General features: G+C 41.3%; 2 protein-coding genes across 5 annotated transcripts in view; both read right to left on the reverse strand.

Moving 5' to 3' along the window:
• LOC128350612 (endogenous retrovirus group 3 member 1 Env polyprotein-like) overlaps nucleotides 1-6707 on the reverse strand; it is a 44021-nt gene extending 37314 nt beyond the window's left edge. For 3 of the 4 annotated variants that reach the window (XM_053309293.1, XM_053309206.1, XM_053309035.1), the window contains exon 1: nucleotides 4906-6707. In XM_053309293.1, coding sequence (XP_053165268.1) covers nucleotides 5453-6487 — 1035 coding nt within the window. In that variant the 5' untranslated portion in view covers nucleotides 6488-6707 and the 3' untranslated portion in view covers nucleotides 4906-5452. Of the gene's footprint in view, nucleotides 1-4851 lie in introns of all 4 variants that reach the window. The other variant, XM_053309133.1, reaches the window with a different exon arrangement.
• A 129-nt stretch (nucleotides 6708-6836) lies between these two features.
• The window catches only part of LOC128340841 (uncharacterized), an 86614-nt gene continuing 72666 nt past the window's right edge, over nucleotides 6837-20784 (reverse strand). Inside the window, exon 10 of the mRNA XM_053286610.1 lies at nucleotides 6837-6968. The gene's annotated coding sequence lies outside the window, so the exon portion shown is untranslated. The remainder of the gene's footprint in view (nucleotides 6969-20784) is intronic.

Consider the following 20784-nt stretch of genomic DNA (forward strand, 5'->3'; position numbering starts at 1 on the left):
TCAGTAAATGCTGCATCCAAAATTTTGATTCCTCTGGAGTTAATTGTGGGGTACTAATCTTATCTAAGTAGTTAAGAATTTCCCCTTGTGTTGGGTTATGAGAATTATATAATTGTTCAAAGAACTTAACAAACTGATCACTGATATCTTTAGTATTAGTGATGGTTCAAACTTTACCATCCTTTATTACTTTTATAAACCTCTTCTCCTTAACTTTCTTTAATTTATATGCTAACCATCTTGTAATTTTATTATCATATTCATAATAACTTTGTTTTACATAAATGGGTTGAGTAGAAATTTTTGTCGTTTCCAAAACCATGAGCTCCTTCCTTTTCTTCTCTATTGCTTAAAGGTATTAACATACCCTGTTCTGTTAAATATTGCCAATAAGTGTTTAATCCCCAACTCTAGTTTATCACTCATTTGTGTTGATTCTTTTTTAATCTTTCTCATCGGATTAATGCACTCCCCTCTAATAACAGCTTTCATCACATCCCATTTCATTACTAGTGATGTATGCTCCTTATCATTTCCATTAAAAGAAATTCTTAATGTTTGGGCCAATTGTTGCTTTGCCACCCACTCCACAAGTAATCTAGGTTTAAAACACCAAACCAGGGAGAATAAAATGTTCTCCTCTAAGTAGATACTGTTTTAATTGTGTTTTAATTATGTTTTAATAATTTTAACTTTTTAATTTTAATTTTTGAAATGTTTTAATCTTTTATTGGCTGCCTTTATTGTTTGTAAACCGTCCAGAGAACTTGCGTTTTGGGTGGTATAGAAATGTATTATATAGATAAATAAATAAGTAAATAAATAATTTGAATTTAAAGATCACTGGGGCTTGATCCAAAAAAAGAATAGGTCCAATTTCTCCCTTATGAAATTTTATGAAATGAAAATGAGTTAACAAAGTTTTAGGTGCCCATATATGGCAACCTAGAATAAGATTGGTGTCTTCCTGAAAAAAAGGTAAAACTTTTTGCAGAGGGATTAAGCATTCACCAAGAATCTATAAATTCATATTTATGCATCAATCTTGGAAAGTTCAATGATAGTGAGGCTTGTTCCTTATATTGTAAAGATCTTGATTTATTCTCGTTAGATGACTTAGTGGCATCAATATTAAAGTCTCCCGCCCAACACTATCTTAGTACCAGCAAACATTTTCATTTTCCTCCTTTTTTTCTGAAGGAAGTCAATCTGTCTCTGATTTGGAGCATAAATAGAGGCGCAAGTAATATCCTTATTGTGCAACTTCCCCTTAATAAAAATAAATCTTCCATCTTTATCTTTCAAAAAAAATATTCAGTAACAAGATCAATGTCAGCTTTAAATAAAATACCAAACCCTCTTGCTTTGTTTGTCCCTTGAGCAGAAAACTGTTTTCAAAAATAGCTATCAGCAATACCATCTATCTTATAAGTCTCTTGCAAAAAGACCACAACTAGGTTAAAGGATTTAATATGTTTAGATATCCTGGCCCTTTTGATTGGATCACCCAAACCTCTCATGTTCAAGGAAACAACAGTACAGTGCTCACTCATTTTTAATTCTTAGTCCATGCTGACAATATATATAATTATTTCTCTAAGCCAGAATGTGTGGGGATACCTTGTGGAACGTTCCAGCCAGAGGTGGAGGGCGGCCGGCGGGGAGGAGGATGGCTGGCAGGCGAAGCCCCGCTGGCCTTCTCCACCTATTGGATACCATAATGTTTATTTCATAAACATATCACTGCTTTCTCCCTTATATTGATGCTGTGATGTTGCTAAAGCTTCTCTAATTCATATGATATGGTGTTGCAATATAATAGCTCCTTTTGGCAAGAAGAGATTGCTTAGATCAACCTAGTTTTGAATTCTGATTTTAGATTTTGTGACAATCAATAACTATCCTTCTTAGTCATCTAATAAGCTTCTCTTATTAATTTCTCTTGTGAAACTTCTCTTGTGGTAGCAGATCATGTCTCTCCTTTTGCAGTATGTCAAGCCTTCAGTTTATCAGTAGATGCAGGGGTGGATGAATGGATAGGCAAAGTAGGCACTTTCCTATGGCAGCAGATCAGAGGGGCGCCAACTCAGAGGGGCGGCAAATCAGCCCGACTCTAAGACAATATGGATCTTGTGTTGCCACTGCAAAGCAGGCAGCGTCGAGGTCCGGGGATGGGGTGCAAAAGCCAGGAGGTGCGTGGGAGGGAGGGACGCAAACCTGGAAGCCTGGCAAGGAGGCTCTTCCTCCCGAGTCCCAGTGATACCTCTCGGCTGTGCTAGCATGAGGGGTGGCTGCTGGGGAGGGGACAAAGGAGACAGGGAAAGAGCTTTAAGTCCTGGATGGGGCCAAGCACAAGACATTGAAGTGGTGGATAGCTTCTGCCTTTTAGGATCAACCATCAACGGTAAAGGATCCAGCAGTCAAGAAGTACGCCGCAGACTAGCACTTGGTAGGGTTGCAATGAATGCCTTGGAAAGGATGTTTAGATGCCGTGACATGTCTATATCTACAAAGATTAGAATCCTTCAGACAATGGTTTTCCCCATGACATTCTATGGATGTGAAAGCTGGACTTGGAAGAAAAGCATTGACGCTTTTGAACTTTGGTGCTGGAGAAGACTTTTGAGGATATTCTGGATAACCAGGAAAAGAAACAAATGGATCCTAGAACAAAACAATCCAGAATTTTCACTCGAGGCACAAATGACCAGGCTCAAACTATCATACTTTGGAAACATTATGCGAAAACCCAGCTCCCTTGAGAAGTCCATAATGCTGGGGAAAGTTGAAGGAAAGAGAAGAAGAGGATGACCAGCAGCAAGGATGATTCGATTACGACAGCAATGAATGCACCACTGAGAGACCTTCAAGGCCAAGTTGAAGACAGGTCATCCTGGAGAGAATCTATGTGGCTGCTAAGAGTCGACACCAACTTGATGGCACTTAATCCATCAATCAATCATTAGCCCATCATACTATTCTTAGACAATAGTTCTATAAAACATAACAATAAATAAATATAATATACTTTAGCAAATTATAAATGGTTCAAGAAACTCAGAAAGCCAGGACTATGAGTACATCCGTTGTTTTTGTAATCTTATAGAGTTCTATATTTGCAGCCCCCAATATTATCTGTTTAGCATTTAGCCGTTTTATGTGACATGATAACAGACCTTCAGATGACTGAAAACTGCTACACTATTTCTGAATTCTTGAGCTACATGAGGTTGCTCCCTGAATAACACAATGTAGGCATTGTATTTTTGAGGGAGGAATAATGGCTAGGTTGCAAAGAACCATGTGACTAGTTCCACACGCCCAAGAAGTGGGCATGTTTTCAAAAAGTAGCCCCCTAATGCTACTGAGGAAAGTTTCATAAACTACTAGTGATATGGCATGATAGTCTGTTTAAAAAAGAAGTTCACAACTCCTACTGGGCAGGTGTAAGCCCCTAACCATGTCTAGCTCTTACAATTCCAATGTATGTCTTTACATTTCAATTTCTGATTTCTTCCTTCCTTCCTTCTTTGGCTTTGGTGGAAATTTTGGGTTTGGATAATAACTTGCCGGGGTTCTTTGATGTAATAAGGTTTCACTAAGGATCAAATCAGGCATGACAGAAACCAATCCTTTTGTGTACACAGTCACAGACCAGCAAACAACCCCAATACAGGTTGAACAAAAGAAAACAAGCGTGTGAACATAATACAATAAGCACAATTGACATTAAAACTATACCTAAAACTATCTACCAATACTGTACAGAGTGAGTTTGAACCCCCTACTTACAACCTGTACCGGCTATGAGGAAACTAGTACCTGTTGTCTAATTTTATTTACAAACAGACAGAATATAGTGACATTTTAGGAAATCTCATCTTTCTGGTTGGACAGCAAAATACATAAAATAAAACTGTGTGGCCTGGAAAATTAATTAAAATGCTGATGAAATTGGTGCAAAACACATGTGGTGTTTTGGCCTTTGCAGAGAGATGTAGCCATTGCTGCTTAGGAGCTGGGGGAGACAAACAATAAAATGAGCCATAAATAACAGGTGGTAACGACAGAAGACTATTTCCATGTTTCAGGTGGGAGGGAGAGAGGAAGAAGATCAACTTCCAAATACACAACAATGCTAACTGTGCATGTGTGTTGAATGGAATCCTTTGGTTGTTTCATTATTTTGTTTTTAATTTGTACTTCACCACCCCTGGAGTCTCAGCACAAAAACACAGTATAGAAATGCAACAAGAATTTGACCTGGGAGACTACTGCGCAGGTGCATTAGGCATATATTTTCACAACACAAGGCAGCTTACAATAACTGTCAGAAGCAATTAAAATACAGTAGAATACAAATAAAACGGTGACCTAAAAACAGTCAGCACAACTGAGGCCAGACCAGAGATATACCCTCCTAGAAGCTAGATTTTTTCTGGTAATTCAGGCTGTTAGTCATTCAAGCCATTTTCTATCTCTACAGTTTATCCTTGGTGTGTTACTGAGCCCCATTTCTAACATTTAGCCATGCTTAGTTTTTTCAGTAAGGCCCTGAAGCATGTCCTGCTTTGGATACTTGATAAAGCATTGTGGAGAAATCTCCAGGAGTTTGTCTGAATGAGTGGAGGCCACACCATCCATTAGGTTCAAGATTTATTATCACAACATGCCGGGTGCCTGCAGTAGACTTGGCAAAAGTGCTTTAAACATTTACATATCTTAATGCAAACATAGGCTCACCAGTTAAGGGCTTACAGCACACTGTCTGAAACAATCATAATAGAATAACATTTCAACATTATGCAATAAATTTCCCCCCAATCAGGGGCATACAACATAACCAGTTACCCAATTATTTTAAAGGTCAGACATCGGACTATACTGAGAGTGTGCACCAATCACCATTTGCCAGCAGTTCTTATGTCATCCCATCTCCTTCAATTCCCTCCAAACAGCACAATGATACATTGTGTTACCATAGCAACCCTTCAGGAGCACTGAAATCCAAACTTACAGGCCTTGCCTAGATTTTTGACTAGGCCCAAACCAGACCCAAATAAAGTTTTTCTTCATCATTCCCCGCCTTTGAGGCTCCATGTGAATACATTAAGCCTCACTTTTGCACTTCACACATCTGAAGGCATGCCTCATGTTTGCGCAACTTGGTAGGAATTTCGTGCAGTTCAGCTCGAGTGAGGCAGGCATAAATAGCATCAGATCTGTTTAGAGTTTGCATACAGCATTTCAATAACATGACCCCAACATATAAAAGCCAGCGTGGTGTAGTGGTTAGAGTGCTGGACTAGGACCGGGGAGACCCGGGTTCAAATCCCCATTCAGCCATAAAACTAGCTGGGTGACTTTGGGCCAGTCACATCCTCTCAGCATAACCTACTTCACAGGGTTGTTGTGAAAAAGAAACTCAAGTATGTAGTACACTGCTCTGGGCTCATTGGAGGAAGAGCGGGATATAAATGTAAATAATAATAATAATAATAATAATAATAATAAAGCAATGGAAATTAGGATAATAAAACAAACTGCTAATTTTTTCCTTCCCTGGGCTCCCAAATCTGGCAGCCAAGACCATGAACCGAGACCAAGTATCCCCAGTGTGATCTGGGGGTACATAGACCACTTGTTGGGTCTTCTGCATATGGTCAAAGGTTTCATCAAAATTGTCAGGAATATATATACAACATTCTTTCCCTACAAGGGCACAAACACCACCCTTAGAAGCCAAGAAGTAGTCCAAAGCCAATCTATTTTGCAGGGTCATTTGCCTAATCTTCCTTTGTTCCTTTGCCAAAGAAAGAAAGGCTTCTCCTGTTTCATTGACCAAAACCTCCACTACTGCCTGGAGCCTAATAACAGCACCTCCAACTCTGGCCACTCCTACCGGTGGGAGGAAGGACCATCCTATTGCATCAGCCACTGTTAAAGGGGTTCTGTTGCCCACTATATCTTGGGCAGAGCCCAAATCCCGCTGATTTCGCATTCCTTCTTTAGGATAGTGTTGGGTAATTGTAACTGTAGGCCATAACTGAGCTACATAAGATCTTCCAGACCAGTTTGGAGGTAAAGTCCTATAGGTTCTATTGCCACATACAAAAGAGTGTCCCACCAGGGCCATATATCCTGTGTTGCAGGTTTGGATGTAGAGGGCTATCTGTTCATAATAGCCTTGAATGGAGTAATCAAAAGGAATGACATTTGGTTTGTAAGAGCCGTTTATGTTAGCCCCATTCTTTACAAAGGTGACTTCACAGGAGCTATTTCTCACTTTATAACCTGTGCCATTACACTGGAAACAAAACTCTCCTTCCTTAGGCTGCACATATAGGCACAAACAAGTCTCATCTTGCATATCTGCCCAGGTGGTATTTGGCTTCGTTCCCCATGTAGCATAATCATAAGCAGACAGTTCAGTACTATTTAAAGGAATAGGGATCATGGGTAACCCCCCTTTGGCATGGACAGGCATGTGATGACATACCCAGGAAAAAGAGACGTGTTGCTATCAGCGTTTAGCTGCAGCTTTCGGACTTGATTTATAGCCGGGCTTAATTGCTCTCCACCTTCGGCCAGCTGACACAGATTCAGGGTTGATCTGGCTTGTGGAGCAGGCATCTACTTCTCCTGAGTTCTTCCACCTGTTGTCTGCGTCTCATCAGTCTTCTCTCGCGAGGATGCAAAGGTGCTTCACCATTTACCTCAGTGTCCTGCTCTCCATTCCCTGTCTACGAGTGCTATCTCTGATGGTTCCATTTGTCCTGAAGCTTCAACTGGACCTGCCTCAGGTATCTGCTGTGGGCTGACAGCCGGACTCTGCCCTTCAGGTTCCCCTGCAGCTGCTGGTGGACTGCCAGCTTTCCCTTCCTCTTCACAATCTGAGGACAGAGGCATGACACCAGGTTTCAAAGATGACAAGCCTCAGTGCTTGGAAGTATATGAGCCTCTTTTACCTGTGAGTGGAGAGACATAAACACTTTAGTCAGGTTTACACAAGACTGTACAATATCTTGGTCTAGCTGGACCAAGCTGTCCTGTACTAACTTTACCCCTGGGTTCGACTCCCACCCTTAGTGGCCTTCGCATCACAATTTCATGGGGTGCTAATCCATGTTTTCGATTTGGAGTATTTCTTATAGATAAGAGCACATAGGGTAGAGCATCTGGCCAGGGCAGGCCAGTATCTTTGATAGTCTTAGCCAGTTTGGTCTTCAAGTCCTAGGTCCTTCTTTCCACGTAGGCTGAGCTTTGAGGATGATGAGGGGTATGAAATTGCAGTTTTACCCCAAGAGCTTTACAAACTGTCTGGATGACCTGTATGTCACTCGACAACAAGCTCTCCTCTATGATTAGAGTGCTGTATTTCATTCAATAACAAGCTCTCCCTTGCTACTGCTGAGATTAGTGGGCACGACATGAAGAAGAACAAAAAGAGGATTAGATCTCCTTTAGAGGGGCAGCCTGACAGGCAAAAGAAGAAGCTGAAAAACTTAAAGATTGATCAATATTTAACGACATTGGGAAATGTAAGTACTGACCTACCTTTGGAAAACAGATACTCGGAGCTAATTGATTTGTGTGAAAACATTACAGCTGAGCAGACACATAAGAACATAAGAACAGCCCTGCTGGATCAGGCCCAAGGCCCATCTAGTCCAGCATCCTGTTTCGCACAGTGGCCCACCAGATGCCATTGGGAGCCTACAGTCAGGAGGCATGCCCTCTCACCTGCCATTACTCCCCTGCAACCGGTACTCAGAGGCACCCTGCCCTTGTGGCAGGAGGTGGCCTACAGCCCTCCGACTAGTAGCCATTGATAGACCTCTGCTCCATGAAGTCATCCAAACCCCTCTTAAAGCCATCCAGGTTGTTGGCTGTCACCACATCCTGAGGCAGAGCGTTCCACAAGTGGATCACGCGTTGTGTGAAAAAGTACTTCTGTTTGTTGGTCCTAGACCTTCTGGCAATCAATTTCATGGAGTGACCCCTGGTTCTAGTGTTGTGTGAGAGGGAAAAGAATCCCTCTCTCTCCACTTTCTCCACACCATGCATGATTTTATAGACCTCTATCATGTCTCCCCGCAGTCGTCTTTTTTCTAAACTAAAAAGCCCCAGGTGTTGTAGTCTTGCCTCATAGGAAAGGTGCTCTAGTCCCCTGATCATCTTGGTTGCCCTTTTCTGTACCTTCTCCAGTTCAACAATGTCCTTTTTAAGATGTGGTGACCAGAACTGTACGTAGTACTCCAAGTGTGGTCGCACCATAGTTTTGTATAAGGGCATTATAATGTTAGCCGTTTTATTTTCAATCCCCTTCCTAATGATCCCTAGCATGGAATTTGCCTTTTTCACAACTGCCACACATTGAGTCGACACTTTCAACGAGCTGTCAACCACAACCCCAAGATCCCTCTCCTGGTCCATCACCGACAGCTCGGATCCCATCAGCATATACTTGAAGTTGGGGTTTTTCATCCCAGTGTGCAACACTTTACACTTGCTAACATTGAACTGCATTTGCCATTTTGTCGCCCACTCCCCCAGTTTGGAGAGATCCTTTTGGAGCTGCTCACAATCCGTTTGAGATTTCACTACCCGGAAGAGTTTGGTATCATCTGCAAATTTGGCCACGTCGCTGCTTACCCCTGCTTCTAGAATCTAGATCATTTATGAATACATTAAAAAGCACCGGTCCCAGTACAGATCCCTGGGGGACCCCACTTCTTACTTCCCTCCATTGTGAAAACTCTCCATTTATACCTACCCTCTGTTTCCTGTCTTTCAACCAGTTAGCAATCCACACATGTACTTGTCCCTTTATCCCATGACAGCTAAGTTTCCTCAGGAGCCTTTGATGAGGAACTTTGTCAAAAGCTTTTTGGAAGTCCAGGTATACTATGTCAACTGGATCACCTTGATCCACACACTCGTTGACACTCTCAAAGAAGTCCAAAAGGTTGGTGAGGCAAGATTTACCTTTGTGGAAGCCATGCTGGCTCACTCCGAGCAGGGCCTGTTCTTCTAGGTGCTTTACAATTTTATCCTTGAGGATGCTTTCCATCAATTTGCCTGGAACGGATGTTAGGCTAACTGGCCTGTAATTTCCCGGATCTCCCCGGATCCCTTTTTGAAAATCGGTATTACATTTGCCACTCTCCAGTCCTCTGGTACAGAGCCCGATTTCAGGGATAAATTAAATATTTTAGGAAGAAGGTCGGCAATTTCACATTTGAGTTCTTTGAGGACTCTTGGATGGATGCCATCTGGCCCTGGTGATTTGTTAGCTTTCAGTTTTTCCAGACAGTTTAGAACATCATCCCTTGTCACTTCTATCTGACTCAGCTCTCTAGCCTCCATCCCTAAAAAGCCTGGTTCAGGAACAGGTATATGCTCAGTATCCTCTGCCGTGAGGACAGATGTAAAGAACTCATTCAGTTTCTCTGCAACCTCCATATCCTCCTTAATAATCCCTTTCACTCCCTCATTTTCTATGGCCCAACCGCGTCCCTGGCAGGTTTCCTGCTTCTGATGTACTTAAAGAAGTTTTTGTTATTCCCCTTGACACTTTTGGCTAAATGTTCCTCAAACTCTCTTTTTGCCTCCCTTATTGTCACCTTGCATTTCTTTTGCCAGAGTTTGTGTTCCTTTTTGTTCTCTTCGTTTGGACAGGCCTTCCAATTTCGGAAGGAAGTCTTCTTCCCTTTTATGGCTTCCTTGATGGTACCCGTTAGCCATGCTGGCATCCTCCTGGACTTAGTGGTACCTTTCCTCCTTTTGGGTATACAATCTAACTGGGCTTCTAGTATTGTGGTTTTGAGTAAACTCCATGCACTCTGGAGCGAAGTGACTCTCCTGATTTTCCCCCTCAGCTTTTTTTTCACCATACTCCTCATTTTGGAGAAGTTTCCTCTTTTGAAATTCAAAATGTCCATGTTAGACATCCTTGGTGATTCACTCCCCGCATGTATGCTGAATTTGATGGCACTGTGGTCACTGTTCCCTAAAGGGTCGATGACACTGACATCACGCACCAGGTCCTGGGTGTCACTCAGAATTAGATCTAAGGTCGCCTTCTCTCTGGTTGGTTCCATGACCAACTGTTCTAGGGCACAGTCATTTAGCGTATCTAGAAATTTGACCTCTTTGTCCTGACTTGAATGTGAATTTACCTAGTCTATGTGTGGGTAGTTGAAATCACCCATTATTACAGCCCTGCCTCTCCTTGACGCCTCCCTGATTTCCTCCTGCAACTCCCAGTCACTGTCATCATTTTGATCCAGAGGGCGATAGCACGTCCCCAGTAGCACAGTAGCACACACAACACCCTTTCGCTGCGTAGTAACGAACTGTCTACTGATTTACTAAATTTGCCAACAGCTGGAGGTTCTCCAGCTCTGCAGGAATTTTTAAGGACTTATAAGCATATTAATAATAATAATAATATTATTATTATTATTATTATTATTATTAACACAGGCAGGAATCTTTGACCAACTCTCCAGAGGTGAAGCGAGTTCCTTTGAAGCACTGTCCTGTGGACAGCGACGCTCTTTTAAAAGCTTACAGTATTTCAGCTGAGACGTTCCTTTTCGTTTTAAAGAAACTGTCAGCTCTGGAAACCTCTTTAGCCAAGGTCATAAGTCTCTTAATTCCTAAAGACACTCGTGGCAAGCAACAAGATTCAAGGAAGCAGATGGAAGTTGACAAACAATTTTCAAGTTTAGTCCCAGAGAAGGAAACTGTTCAACTTAGGTCTTCTGGGGGAGGGAGTTCAAATTTTTCAGAAAGAGTGCTGCAGACAAAGATGGTGTCCCTCTCAATAGTATGGAACCCCCTATATAGTAACCACTGGACGAATAAATATTATGCAAGGATTTCTCTGAGTAAGCTGTTGCATTTTGACATTTCACAAGTGGATCTTCTACCTTATCAAAGGCTTCCTAGGGCCACTCAGGGAAGAAAACCTGAATTTACTGAAGGGGGAGGGGCTTAGATCTGATGGTGGATGGACGTGTTTTCCTCAGCTCCCCCACTTCTCATCATTGTAACTGTTATTTTTTCCTTTTTTAGTCCCTATCTTTATAGTATTTATTTTATTTTATTTAAATACTTTTTAAATACCTTTTAATCCCTGGGCAGATGTTTTAGTTGATTGGTTTTTTGCTAATTGTGTTTTACTGCTCAAATCTCTCATACATTATGACGAGGAAGAAGAGAGCTCGTCTCAGTCCTGCAGCTGGCAATGTGGAGGAGGATCACCGTCCTAAACAATCTTGGATGGATGAATTTTTACTTACTAAAGTAAGTGCCTCCCATATACCAGCTTCGTTGAATAGGAGTCTTCAATTGACCCAGATTCAGAGCCTAATGAGAGGGCTGCTACGGCTTCTCATCAGACTGATATAGCTCAAGCTCAAGCTTCACAAGACATTGGAAATCTAAATGCCACCCTCTCTCAGTTCTGTAATCTTACTGCAAATACCCTTAAACATGTGCTGCAAAACCTGCATTCTCTTCAAAAGAAACTGGACTCTTTATCTTTGTTTTGTAAACAAAAATTCTCCAGACAAAGTTATTCCCCCCAAAAATGCAATTGTGCCTTTACATCAAGGGCTCTTCCCATGCAAATGGGAACAAGATAATTTGTCTTTGCATCTCCTGAGAAATGTATTAACAAGTCTTGTTATGTTTTGCAATCAAATTGTATCACGCTTCTGATTTCTAGAATTCCCATAAATTACTCTAAATGGCATCACAAGGAAGCCATACTTCGCTCTTTGAGACTTTTAACACCCATTTCATATCAGGATGTAGTCCATTACAACTATCTACCTGATTTTAATTCTTATCAAAGGATTATGATCACGTTTAAAACTGCCAGGTTTCCTTCGATGTTGCTTCGCTCAAACCGGCTATTGACTAGATATGGCATTAGAACTCAAAGATGTTTCGTTGATCTCCAGCCAATGCCTCTCTATGCACAGAAGATCAAAGAGAGAGCAAAAAAGACCAATTTATGTCATGCAAGATTATGTTCATGTCTCGGTGCAGCTAATAGCCTGAATCCTGCAAATGATTCACTTATCATTATTGACTCTCAAGGACATTCCACTCCCTTTGAGTCTTCACAGCTGGCTGAGCTTAAACAAGGAAGGCAAGAGCTGCTCACCTGTCTGGTTACAGCTGCAACTAATTCTTTTAGACCTAATGACTCTCCCGATCTCATTGATATGATCTCCTCTGAATTACATTAGAGTTCTTTACCATTGACTGAGACAGTGGATAATTTGGCTCCGCTGGGAAACAACACAGAGAAAAATGCCTTGGTTTCAATTCCTGTTTCAACTCGGACAATTAATGATCCCTCTATTCATTCTAAAGAGCTGTATTCACTTTGTATCTCACATTCCTCTCATGTCTCTAAATATAGCTCAGAGGTACTGAAGCTGGTTGATATAGCCATTCAAGAGAATGCTCTGATGGAGAAAAACAGGTGGGCAGGCATGCTCAGTGATCCGCGCTTTGATGCTTTACTGTCCACCTTGGACCCTACCCATATGTCCTCCACTAACAATCCTATGGAGAGTTCGGATGTTCTGGTCTCTCAAGGGGATTCCAATCCTCTCTGTGATCTGCCAGTTGACACTACACAGGAATCTTTATCAAGACCCCTTGTTGTGCTGGACTTGCCATCGGCTACTAACTGCGAATCCTTACGAAGATCCCCTCCTGTGCTGGAGAGTGCTAATGCTCTGGACAAAGAGTGCCCTCACTCTAGACAAAATTGACTTGTGGGGTTCACGGTGTAACTCAGGGTGCTTTCCTGGAAAGTGGCCAGTTGGAAACACAAGATCTGTGATTCAGATTTCCGCTCCTTTATAAGCAGTTTTGATATTCTTTTCCTACAGGAAGCATGGATTATCGGTAACATCTCTTTGTCTGGTTTTTTGGTGCACTCTTTAGATGCAGTACCAGGTACAGGAAAGGGTAGGCCAAAGGGGTGGGGGTTGGCAATTCTTACTTCCACCATGCTCAGGGGTAAAGTGTCCCTAATTGGACAATTGGATTTGCTAGCCCTTGCCGTACTTATTAGCCTGAAAACGTTTAATATAATAGCGATTTCTGTTTATGTACCTCCTGTTGGTTCCTGTACAAATATAGACGAGATATGGCATAAATTAGAGGCCTTTATAGCTTCTATTCGAGCAGCTTTTTGGGGGACTTCTGTGATAATTGTTGGTGACTTTAATGCTCGTTTGGGTTCTGATATCGACACTCTCTGTAATAAATTTCAATACCAACCTGCCGATATCCCTATTCCATTCCCCTTGCTTACAAGGTACTCTAAGGACCCCAGGTCTAATACCGTGGTTTCCATCCCCTGTCCCTATGCCATAAGGAGGATCTCCATCTCCTTAATGGCTCCGTTATAACAGATTTTCCTGCTGAATTCTCCCATTGGTCTGGTTCCAATCCTTCTTTGATTGATTATATGGCTATCTCACGTAATTTGGCTTCGTTTGTCAGCTTTTTTCTGGTGGTCCCTCGCCCGGAAAGTGACCATTCTCCTTTTGAGCTATGCTTATGGTTGACTGGCTCAATCCATTTGGTGGATGGACAGCTGTCCCATTTAGAATTGGAGCATGGGCCCCTCAGAGCTAAATGGGCAGAAGAATGTGCCTTTCGTTTCTCTGCAATACTGAATTCAGACAAAGCTAGCGGTTTGCAAGAAGCGATATTAGCCCCACATACCATTCAGGAGAGGGATTCTACTCTCTCCATCTATCATGGTATTTTGGCTCTTTTACTTCCTGTGCTGGTTAAATCTCGATCTCATTCTAGTAATCACCTCAAGGCTCCATCTAAGCCGTGGTTCGATCTTGACTGCCTGAATGCAAAAAGGGATTTGGTAAGGGTCTTTAAAAGCCATGTTGCTAATCCCTTGTTAATCTCTAAGCAGGAGATCTCAAATAAATAAATAAATCACAATACAAACAGCTAATTAGAGATAAGAAATTTAAAGCCGCCAGAGAAAACTGGGCCAAATTAATTGAGGCGGCTAGATCAAAGAACCAAGTTATCTTCTGGAGGCTGATCTCACCCGTAATGGGCAAAGCTTTGTCCTCCCCCTCTTATTGTATCTCAGCTGCTGCCTGGGAAGAGCATTTTCGTTTCCTCTATAAAAGGGTTAGTGGGATGGATGTTAATATCATCAACGAATTAAATAATACTGTGATTCCCAGTTGGGACCCTGTATCGTGCCCCGAAGTCGAAAGGCTTATTAAATCTTTTCCTAGAGGCAAGGCCCCAGGAAGCGACTTTATTACTATTGATGCGCTGCGGTCTAATCTTGATTGGTGGGTACCCCTGCTTGCTTCTCTCTTTTCTTACATCGACTCTACGGCTAATATCCCCCGTGATTGGGGTGTAGCCATTATTATACTCATTTATTAAAAGGGCAACAGAGATGACCCTAAAAATTATCGCCCAATCAGCCTTCTAAATGTGATTAGTAAGATCTATGCTAAACCTCTGTTTTATAAATTGGTGGATTGGATTGAAACAAATGATGTTCTGGCCCCGGAGCAGGCTGGCTTTCCAGCAGGCCAGTCTACCCTGGAGCACGCCTTCACTCTACAACTCTTATCTGAAAAATATTATAGTAAGCCAGCTTCCGGACTTTATGTCACCTTTATCGATCTTAAATCCGCATTCGATCATATATCCCATGAAAGGCTTTGGCGTAAACTGTGGGATATCTCGATAGACAAAAGGTTGCTATTATTGATTTCTTCCTTGTATGAAGGCACCTTTCTAAAAGTTCGCTGCAATGCACTAGGGTCCCTTTTGACTGCGATACCTACATACAGGGGCGTGAGGCAGGGTTGCATCCTGGCTCCCTTATTATTTAATCTATACATTAACTCGGTGGTCCCTTTTGTATCTACACCTTCTACGCATCCTGCCAAAATAGCAAATAAGCATGTATCTATCCTTTTATATGCGTATGATATGGCAATCATGTCCCAAACCCCAACTGGTTTGAGACGTGCCTTGGGCCTTCTTTCAAAATTTTGTTCCCAAGAATTCATTGAGATAAATTATGAAAAAACTAAAGTCTTAGTCTTTGCAAAACAATCTAGGCAATATTGTTGGTCCATCAATGGTCATAGGATTGCACACGTCAACTCCTTTAAATACCTAGGAGTGGTTTTTCATTCATCAGGGTCATGCAATGTCCACCTTAAATCTACTTTGTTGACAGCACAGCTAACCACTAATCTAATTACATCTTTTTATTTCTCGAGGGGGGGTTCTTATATCCCCGCTGCAGTTAAACTATTTGTATCTAAAGTCCACCTCAAGTGTTGTACGGAGCCCAAATAGGACCTGTTACCAACTTTGTGGCTTTAGAAGCCCTGCAGTCCAAATATCTGAGATCTATATTGTTAGTCCCCGATGCGTGCCTAATGTTGCATTAAGACGAGAGGTGGGTATTATTAGATTGGAAACTTGTTATCGGAGGAATATCATATTATTCTGGTTAAAATTTGTCTTCTCTTGTGTAGGATTGGCCCTCCTTATTAAGACTGATTGTTTCAGATTCAAGTGGAAGACCCAAATTATTGACAAATTGGCTCATTATGGTTTCTCTCAGGGTGAGATTATCAAAATGGGATATGATCGAGCCAGGACTGAGATCAAACAACGTATCATGGATATGGAACTGCAGGAAGAAGTTGCTTCCTTGCCTAAGAATGTCTTTTTTGGGGATCAAATGCTTAACATCAAACCAGCTAGGTATCTGAGTCTAATTACCATTCCTAAATTCAGATGTGCTTTGATGCTCGCCCATCTAAATGCGCTTCCATCTGCTGTTATGAAGGGAAGATTTAAAGGTACCCCTTTCTCTGCTCGACTTTGCCCCTGTGGGTCTGGTCAAGTGGAGACAAGTGTGCATGCCATTTTATATTGTAATTTCTATAGGGACACCCGCTTAAGATTAGTGTCCCCTTTGCTGCAACGTTTTCCTGGGCATTCGGATGACTTTTATTTGAAGTATTTATTGTCCAGTCTTGATGATGACCTAATCAGCAAAATGGCTAGGTACTGTTATATCATTTGTAACATCCGCTTAGGTTTCCAATAATGTTTTGCTTTCTTTTTTCCATGATTTTTGTTTTATGATTGTAATGGAGGGTGCTCTGCTCCCTTTGGCTATCAGCAAGATCTATCTGGACTTCATCACATCTGCCTTAATTCTAATCTGTTAATATTGCGTTATAATCTGTGTGATTTATTATGCTGAGTTTCTTGCAAGTATGTATGTTTTACTAAGTATTGGTCTATGACCGCAATAAAGAATGATGATGAAAGGCTCCCTAGTAGAAATTTTAGGACCATGAGGCTTGTTCTGACTTTTGGTAATGATGTGATTCCATTAGCTCTAATTAGAATTTGACGCTTTTTGGCCAGGTTTCAGATTTATCTACATAAGTAGTAGAGGTACATACCTGCTGTCAAAAACCATGTGCTTCTGTTTACAAACAAATGCACGTGCCTGGAGAGTGACAGCTGCACCACCCCGCCCACCGTGACAGCGGGGGTGGGTGGGTTATAATGCAAACTATTCTATGCATGCCTACTTAGAAGTAAGTACCATTTGTATCAATTAGCTTGTCTCCCCAGTAAGTCTGTATAGGCTTGCAACCTTAACTGTAAAGCTCTGTGCATTTTTTTTGGTCTTATTGCTGCTTTTAACATCTCAAACTTAGTGTAGTCTTCATCTATTTTCTATAGATATTGTTGTGTTTGTTTGTGTTTAATTTTGCTTTAAGCCACCATTAATTATCCTAACCCCCACCTCTGTTTCCCCCCCAGCCAGTTCTAATGTTCTGAGTCATTTGCGGGAGGGGGGGGGTTGTTGTATTTTTATGTACTTATCTCAGAATGTAAGTGGTGACCATGAAAGCCTGAATCCCAAGCACCCCCAGTTTTGTAGGTTCAAATGTGGGTTCATGCACTCCTCCTCAGCATGAGCTTTGCTCTGGGTATCTTCACCTTCACCAATAAAATAGCATATTTATTTATGAATAAATAGCATATTCAGGTATTGGGGGACTAAGTGGGGTGGTAGTCTGCAGTTGGTGAGGATTCCATGACCACATTACACACAGCAAATTAGACAAAGTTAAAAACTGAACTTGTATATTTGAAAGTGTTGGGATATAAAAGTCTGGGGCATGGAATGCTCAGGTAAAGAGAGCTTCCCCAAACCTGTGCTGGGTTTATTTTTTCCTCCCTTAGCTTAAATTTCAGGCCTGCAATATCTATTTACCCAGGCTTTCATATGATTATTTCCATTGCTGCTGCTTTGTATCTTTTACATTTTTAGTCTGCTTGTTTTTCTTTTTTAAACTTTTAATCAGATCAGTATTTGTATATTCTAGTTAATATTTTAATTGTGTAATTTTTGTAGTCTTGTTTTAACTTTTTTGTGAACCGCCTTGAAATTGTTTTGATGAAAGGTGGTATAGAAATTTAACAAATAAAAAAATAAAAAATATATAAATAACTTTTTATTTTGCTAGTTTACCTTTTAGGCATGTGGGTTTCAAAGGTTTTCCCAAACCACTGAGGGGCCATGTTTTATTTTCTAGTTTCAGCATGAGCTGTTGCGAATTAGCAATCCCATACATCAGATGCCTGTGATGCAGCAGATTCTGGTCCACAAAAGTTTATGATGAATGTGTTGGTTTGAAGGAGTGATTATTTCTTTAGGGCAAAAGAGAGAACTCCACAGAGTGGAGCAGAGTAGCCTACTACATATTGTTTCTCTGTAGAAGCAGCCATCTGTAGAAAACAGCCATGTGTTGGGGACAGCCTGCCACTTGAGAAGTTGCACATGGCAGTCCTATTGAGAAGTTGCACATGGCTTCCTATTCTGGAGGAGCAGAGTTTTAGGGAGATGTGCTGTGACTATTAGGTATGCTAAGCCATATCTGTTCAGCTCTCCCTTTGGGAGGCTTGAGTGGTAGTTCATTCATTCATTTGATTTCTATACTGCCCTTCCAAAAATGGCTCAGGGCAGAGAAATAATAAAGAAATAAGATGGATCCCTGTCCCCAAAGGGCTCACAATCTAAAAAGAAACATGAAATAGACAGCCGCAACCGTCACTGGAGGTACTGTGCTGGGGGTGGATAGGGCCAGTTGCTTTCCCCCTGCTAAATAAAGAGAATAACCACGTTTAAAAGGTGCCTCTTTGCCAAGTTAGCAAGGGTAGTTATCTGCACTTTGAGGAAATAACGGGTTTATTTTAATGGGGAAATATTACTTTACACTGAGCAGTTAGCAACCACATTGAAATGACTGATCCATTATATTGCTGCTTTTGTTTTTTCAGATGTAGACACAATCTACCCATGGTTTTGGACAACACTAAACTATGATATGAAAATGTGCCTTCTCAAGCACATACACTACTGTGTCCGACACTCTACGTAGAATATCATATTCTTAATACGTTACAAATCTGCATTCATTCATGTTCTTTATGTTGTAAGTGTAACTTGACATGACACTTTGCCCTTTGTATTACCCATTCATTACTTTCTCCAGTGAGTGTGGTGTCAGAAAAGTCTTATAGTAACTCTAGCTGCCCTGTGTTCAAGAGCTAGCTTGTTCCATTGTCAGGTTCTTAAGTATTTTTACAAGGCCTCTATCTCTGTAGCCAAGTGAACAGGTTCTAGTTTTTAAAACAGACTCATCCAACTGCATCCCTGGCTGATATCAAAGCATCTGCGTGCCAGACTGTTCAAACTGGTCGTAAAGTCTGGAGCTTGTGCTCCAGATTAGTGTTGTGCTATTGAATGGAGGAATGCCGGTTTTTGTGTGCAACATTTGCACACACACACATAAATGGTATGACACCTCTGTCTGAATGGAAATTTTTCTGCAAAAGTGCTCTTGTGAAAATCCAGGGGGTGTGTGTGTGGTGCAACTCTGTTTAACCTATTTGCTCTGGATGCTGACCCCTGGGGAGTGTGTGAGAACTGGGGTCCTCAAATAGAATGTGGCTTGATTCTGGGCCCCTTTGTCAGAATGCAGTCCTGCTTTAATGCATCTGGTACTGCTTCACCAGCTTGTAATCTGGAACAGCCCAAACTCTGTGGCAGTATCACACTTACAACATAAGGAGATGGGGTTACACAATAAGGTTACAGACAAATATGCTATTTACATTCTCAATCAAAAAGTGAGTTAGTTTTTACTCTCATTCCTCTTCACTGGTGTGTAGAACATAGATTTCTAAAATGTGTGTTCCATCAACAATTGAAAACCCAGGTTTTTAAGGTGACTTTTAGAGAATTATTAATAACTAGAATTTTTCCACACGCGCAATGGATAGCATAGGGAATTTGTACAAAAGCACAACACCATGCTTGTGAGTTTGTGTCTCACCTGGGGCACTAGTTTTAAAGCATTCAGAATAAAAAACTTGGTGTTTTTAGCAACCAATTAAAAACACATACTTTTAAAGAGGATGTAGTTTTGATAGTTCTCAATTTTCTGGCATTTTAAATGACTCAATTTGAAACTTTAAAAATTGTGGTTTTACTCTGGTCTTTTAATTTGTTTAGTTTAATTTGTTTAACTTGATTAGTCTTATTTTACATTGTAGCTATTTTATTAATGTTCTTGTTCGCCTGTGGCTGCCGCTAACTCTTCTGGCAGCTACTCAGGAATGGGCCTTCTCTGGTCTAGCCCCTGGACTTTGGAATGTGCTCTCTGTTGAAATAAGAGCCTCTGATCCACCCCTGAGCAGTAGAGTACTGCAGAGGGTGGGGGTATACATATCTAAATAAATAATCCTTGTGGGGTGGGCTAATGTATAGTTTTCTAACTTTATCATGTTCTTGTTTTTAGAACTCGCTGATGAGGAGCCGGGCAATGCTGACGCTCCACCAAATCTGGTGGTGTGTGGGAAAGACCATATGAATGGCTGAGGGTGATGGCTAGTTTTCTTTATGTCCTTAAAAATGTTGCTGTGCAGATTTTTGAACAAGCCGTGGGAGTTACTGATTACCAGAAGACAGTCCTGAAACTCTATAATGATCTGTCTGAGGCCTTCAAGTTTCAGAAATTAATTAAAAATGAGTACATGTATTCCTGTACCACCACACATTGGGGATCCCGGGGCCTTGCTAACTGGGTAGTAAAGGCCCAACTAGTGTTGTTGTTGTTATTTATCAAATTTGTATACCGCCTCAAACTTTCGTCTCTGGGTGGTTTACAATAACATAAAACCAGTTAAAAACAATTTAAAACTTAAAAACAATTTAACAATTTAAAAATAATCCAGAAGTTAAATCCCAAAAATATTAGGAAGCTGAGAAAGCTGAGAAAGCTTGGGTGAAAAGATGGGGTTTCAGGTGTTTTTTTGAAAATTGCCAGAGATGGGGAGGATCGTATCTCAGCAGGAAGCGCATTCCACAATCTCGGGGCAGTGACCGAGAAGGCCCGTCTCTGTGTAGCCACCAAACAAGTTGGCGGTAACTGGAGACGGATCTCCTCAGATGACCTCAATGGGCAGTGGGGCTTGTAATGAAGAAGACGCTCTCTTAAAAACCCAGGGCCTAAGCCGTTTAGGGCTTTGTAAGTTATAACTAGCACTTTATATTTTGTCCGGAAACCTATTGGCAGCCAGGGTAACTCCATCAGTAAAGGAGTAACATGTTCTCTCCGAGATGACCCATAGACCAGCCTGGCT

The sequence above is a fragment of the Hemicordylus capensis genome, chromosome 1 (genome assembly GCF_027244095.1).
Source record: "Hemicordylus capensis ecotype Gifberg chromosome 1, rHemCap1.1.pri, whole genome shotgun sequence".
NCBI lineage: Eukaryota > Metazoa > Chordata > Lepidosauria > Squamata > Cordylidae > Hemicordylus > Hemicordylus capensis.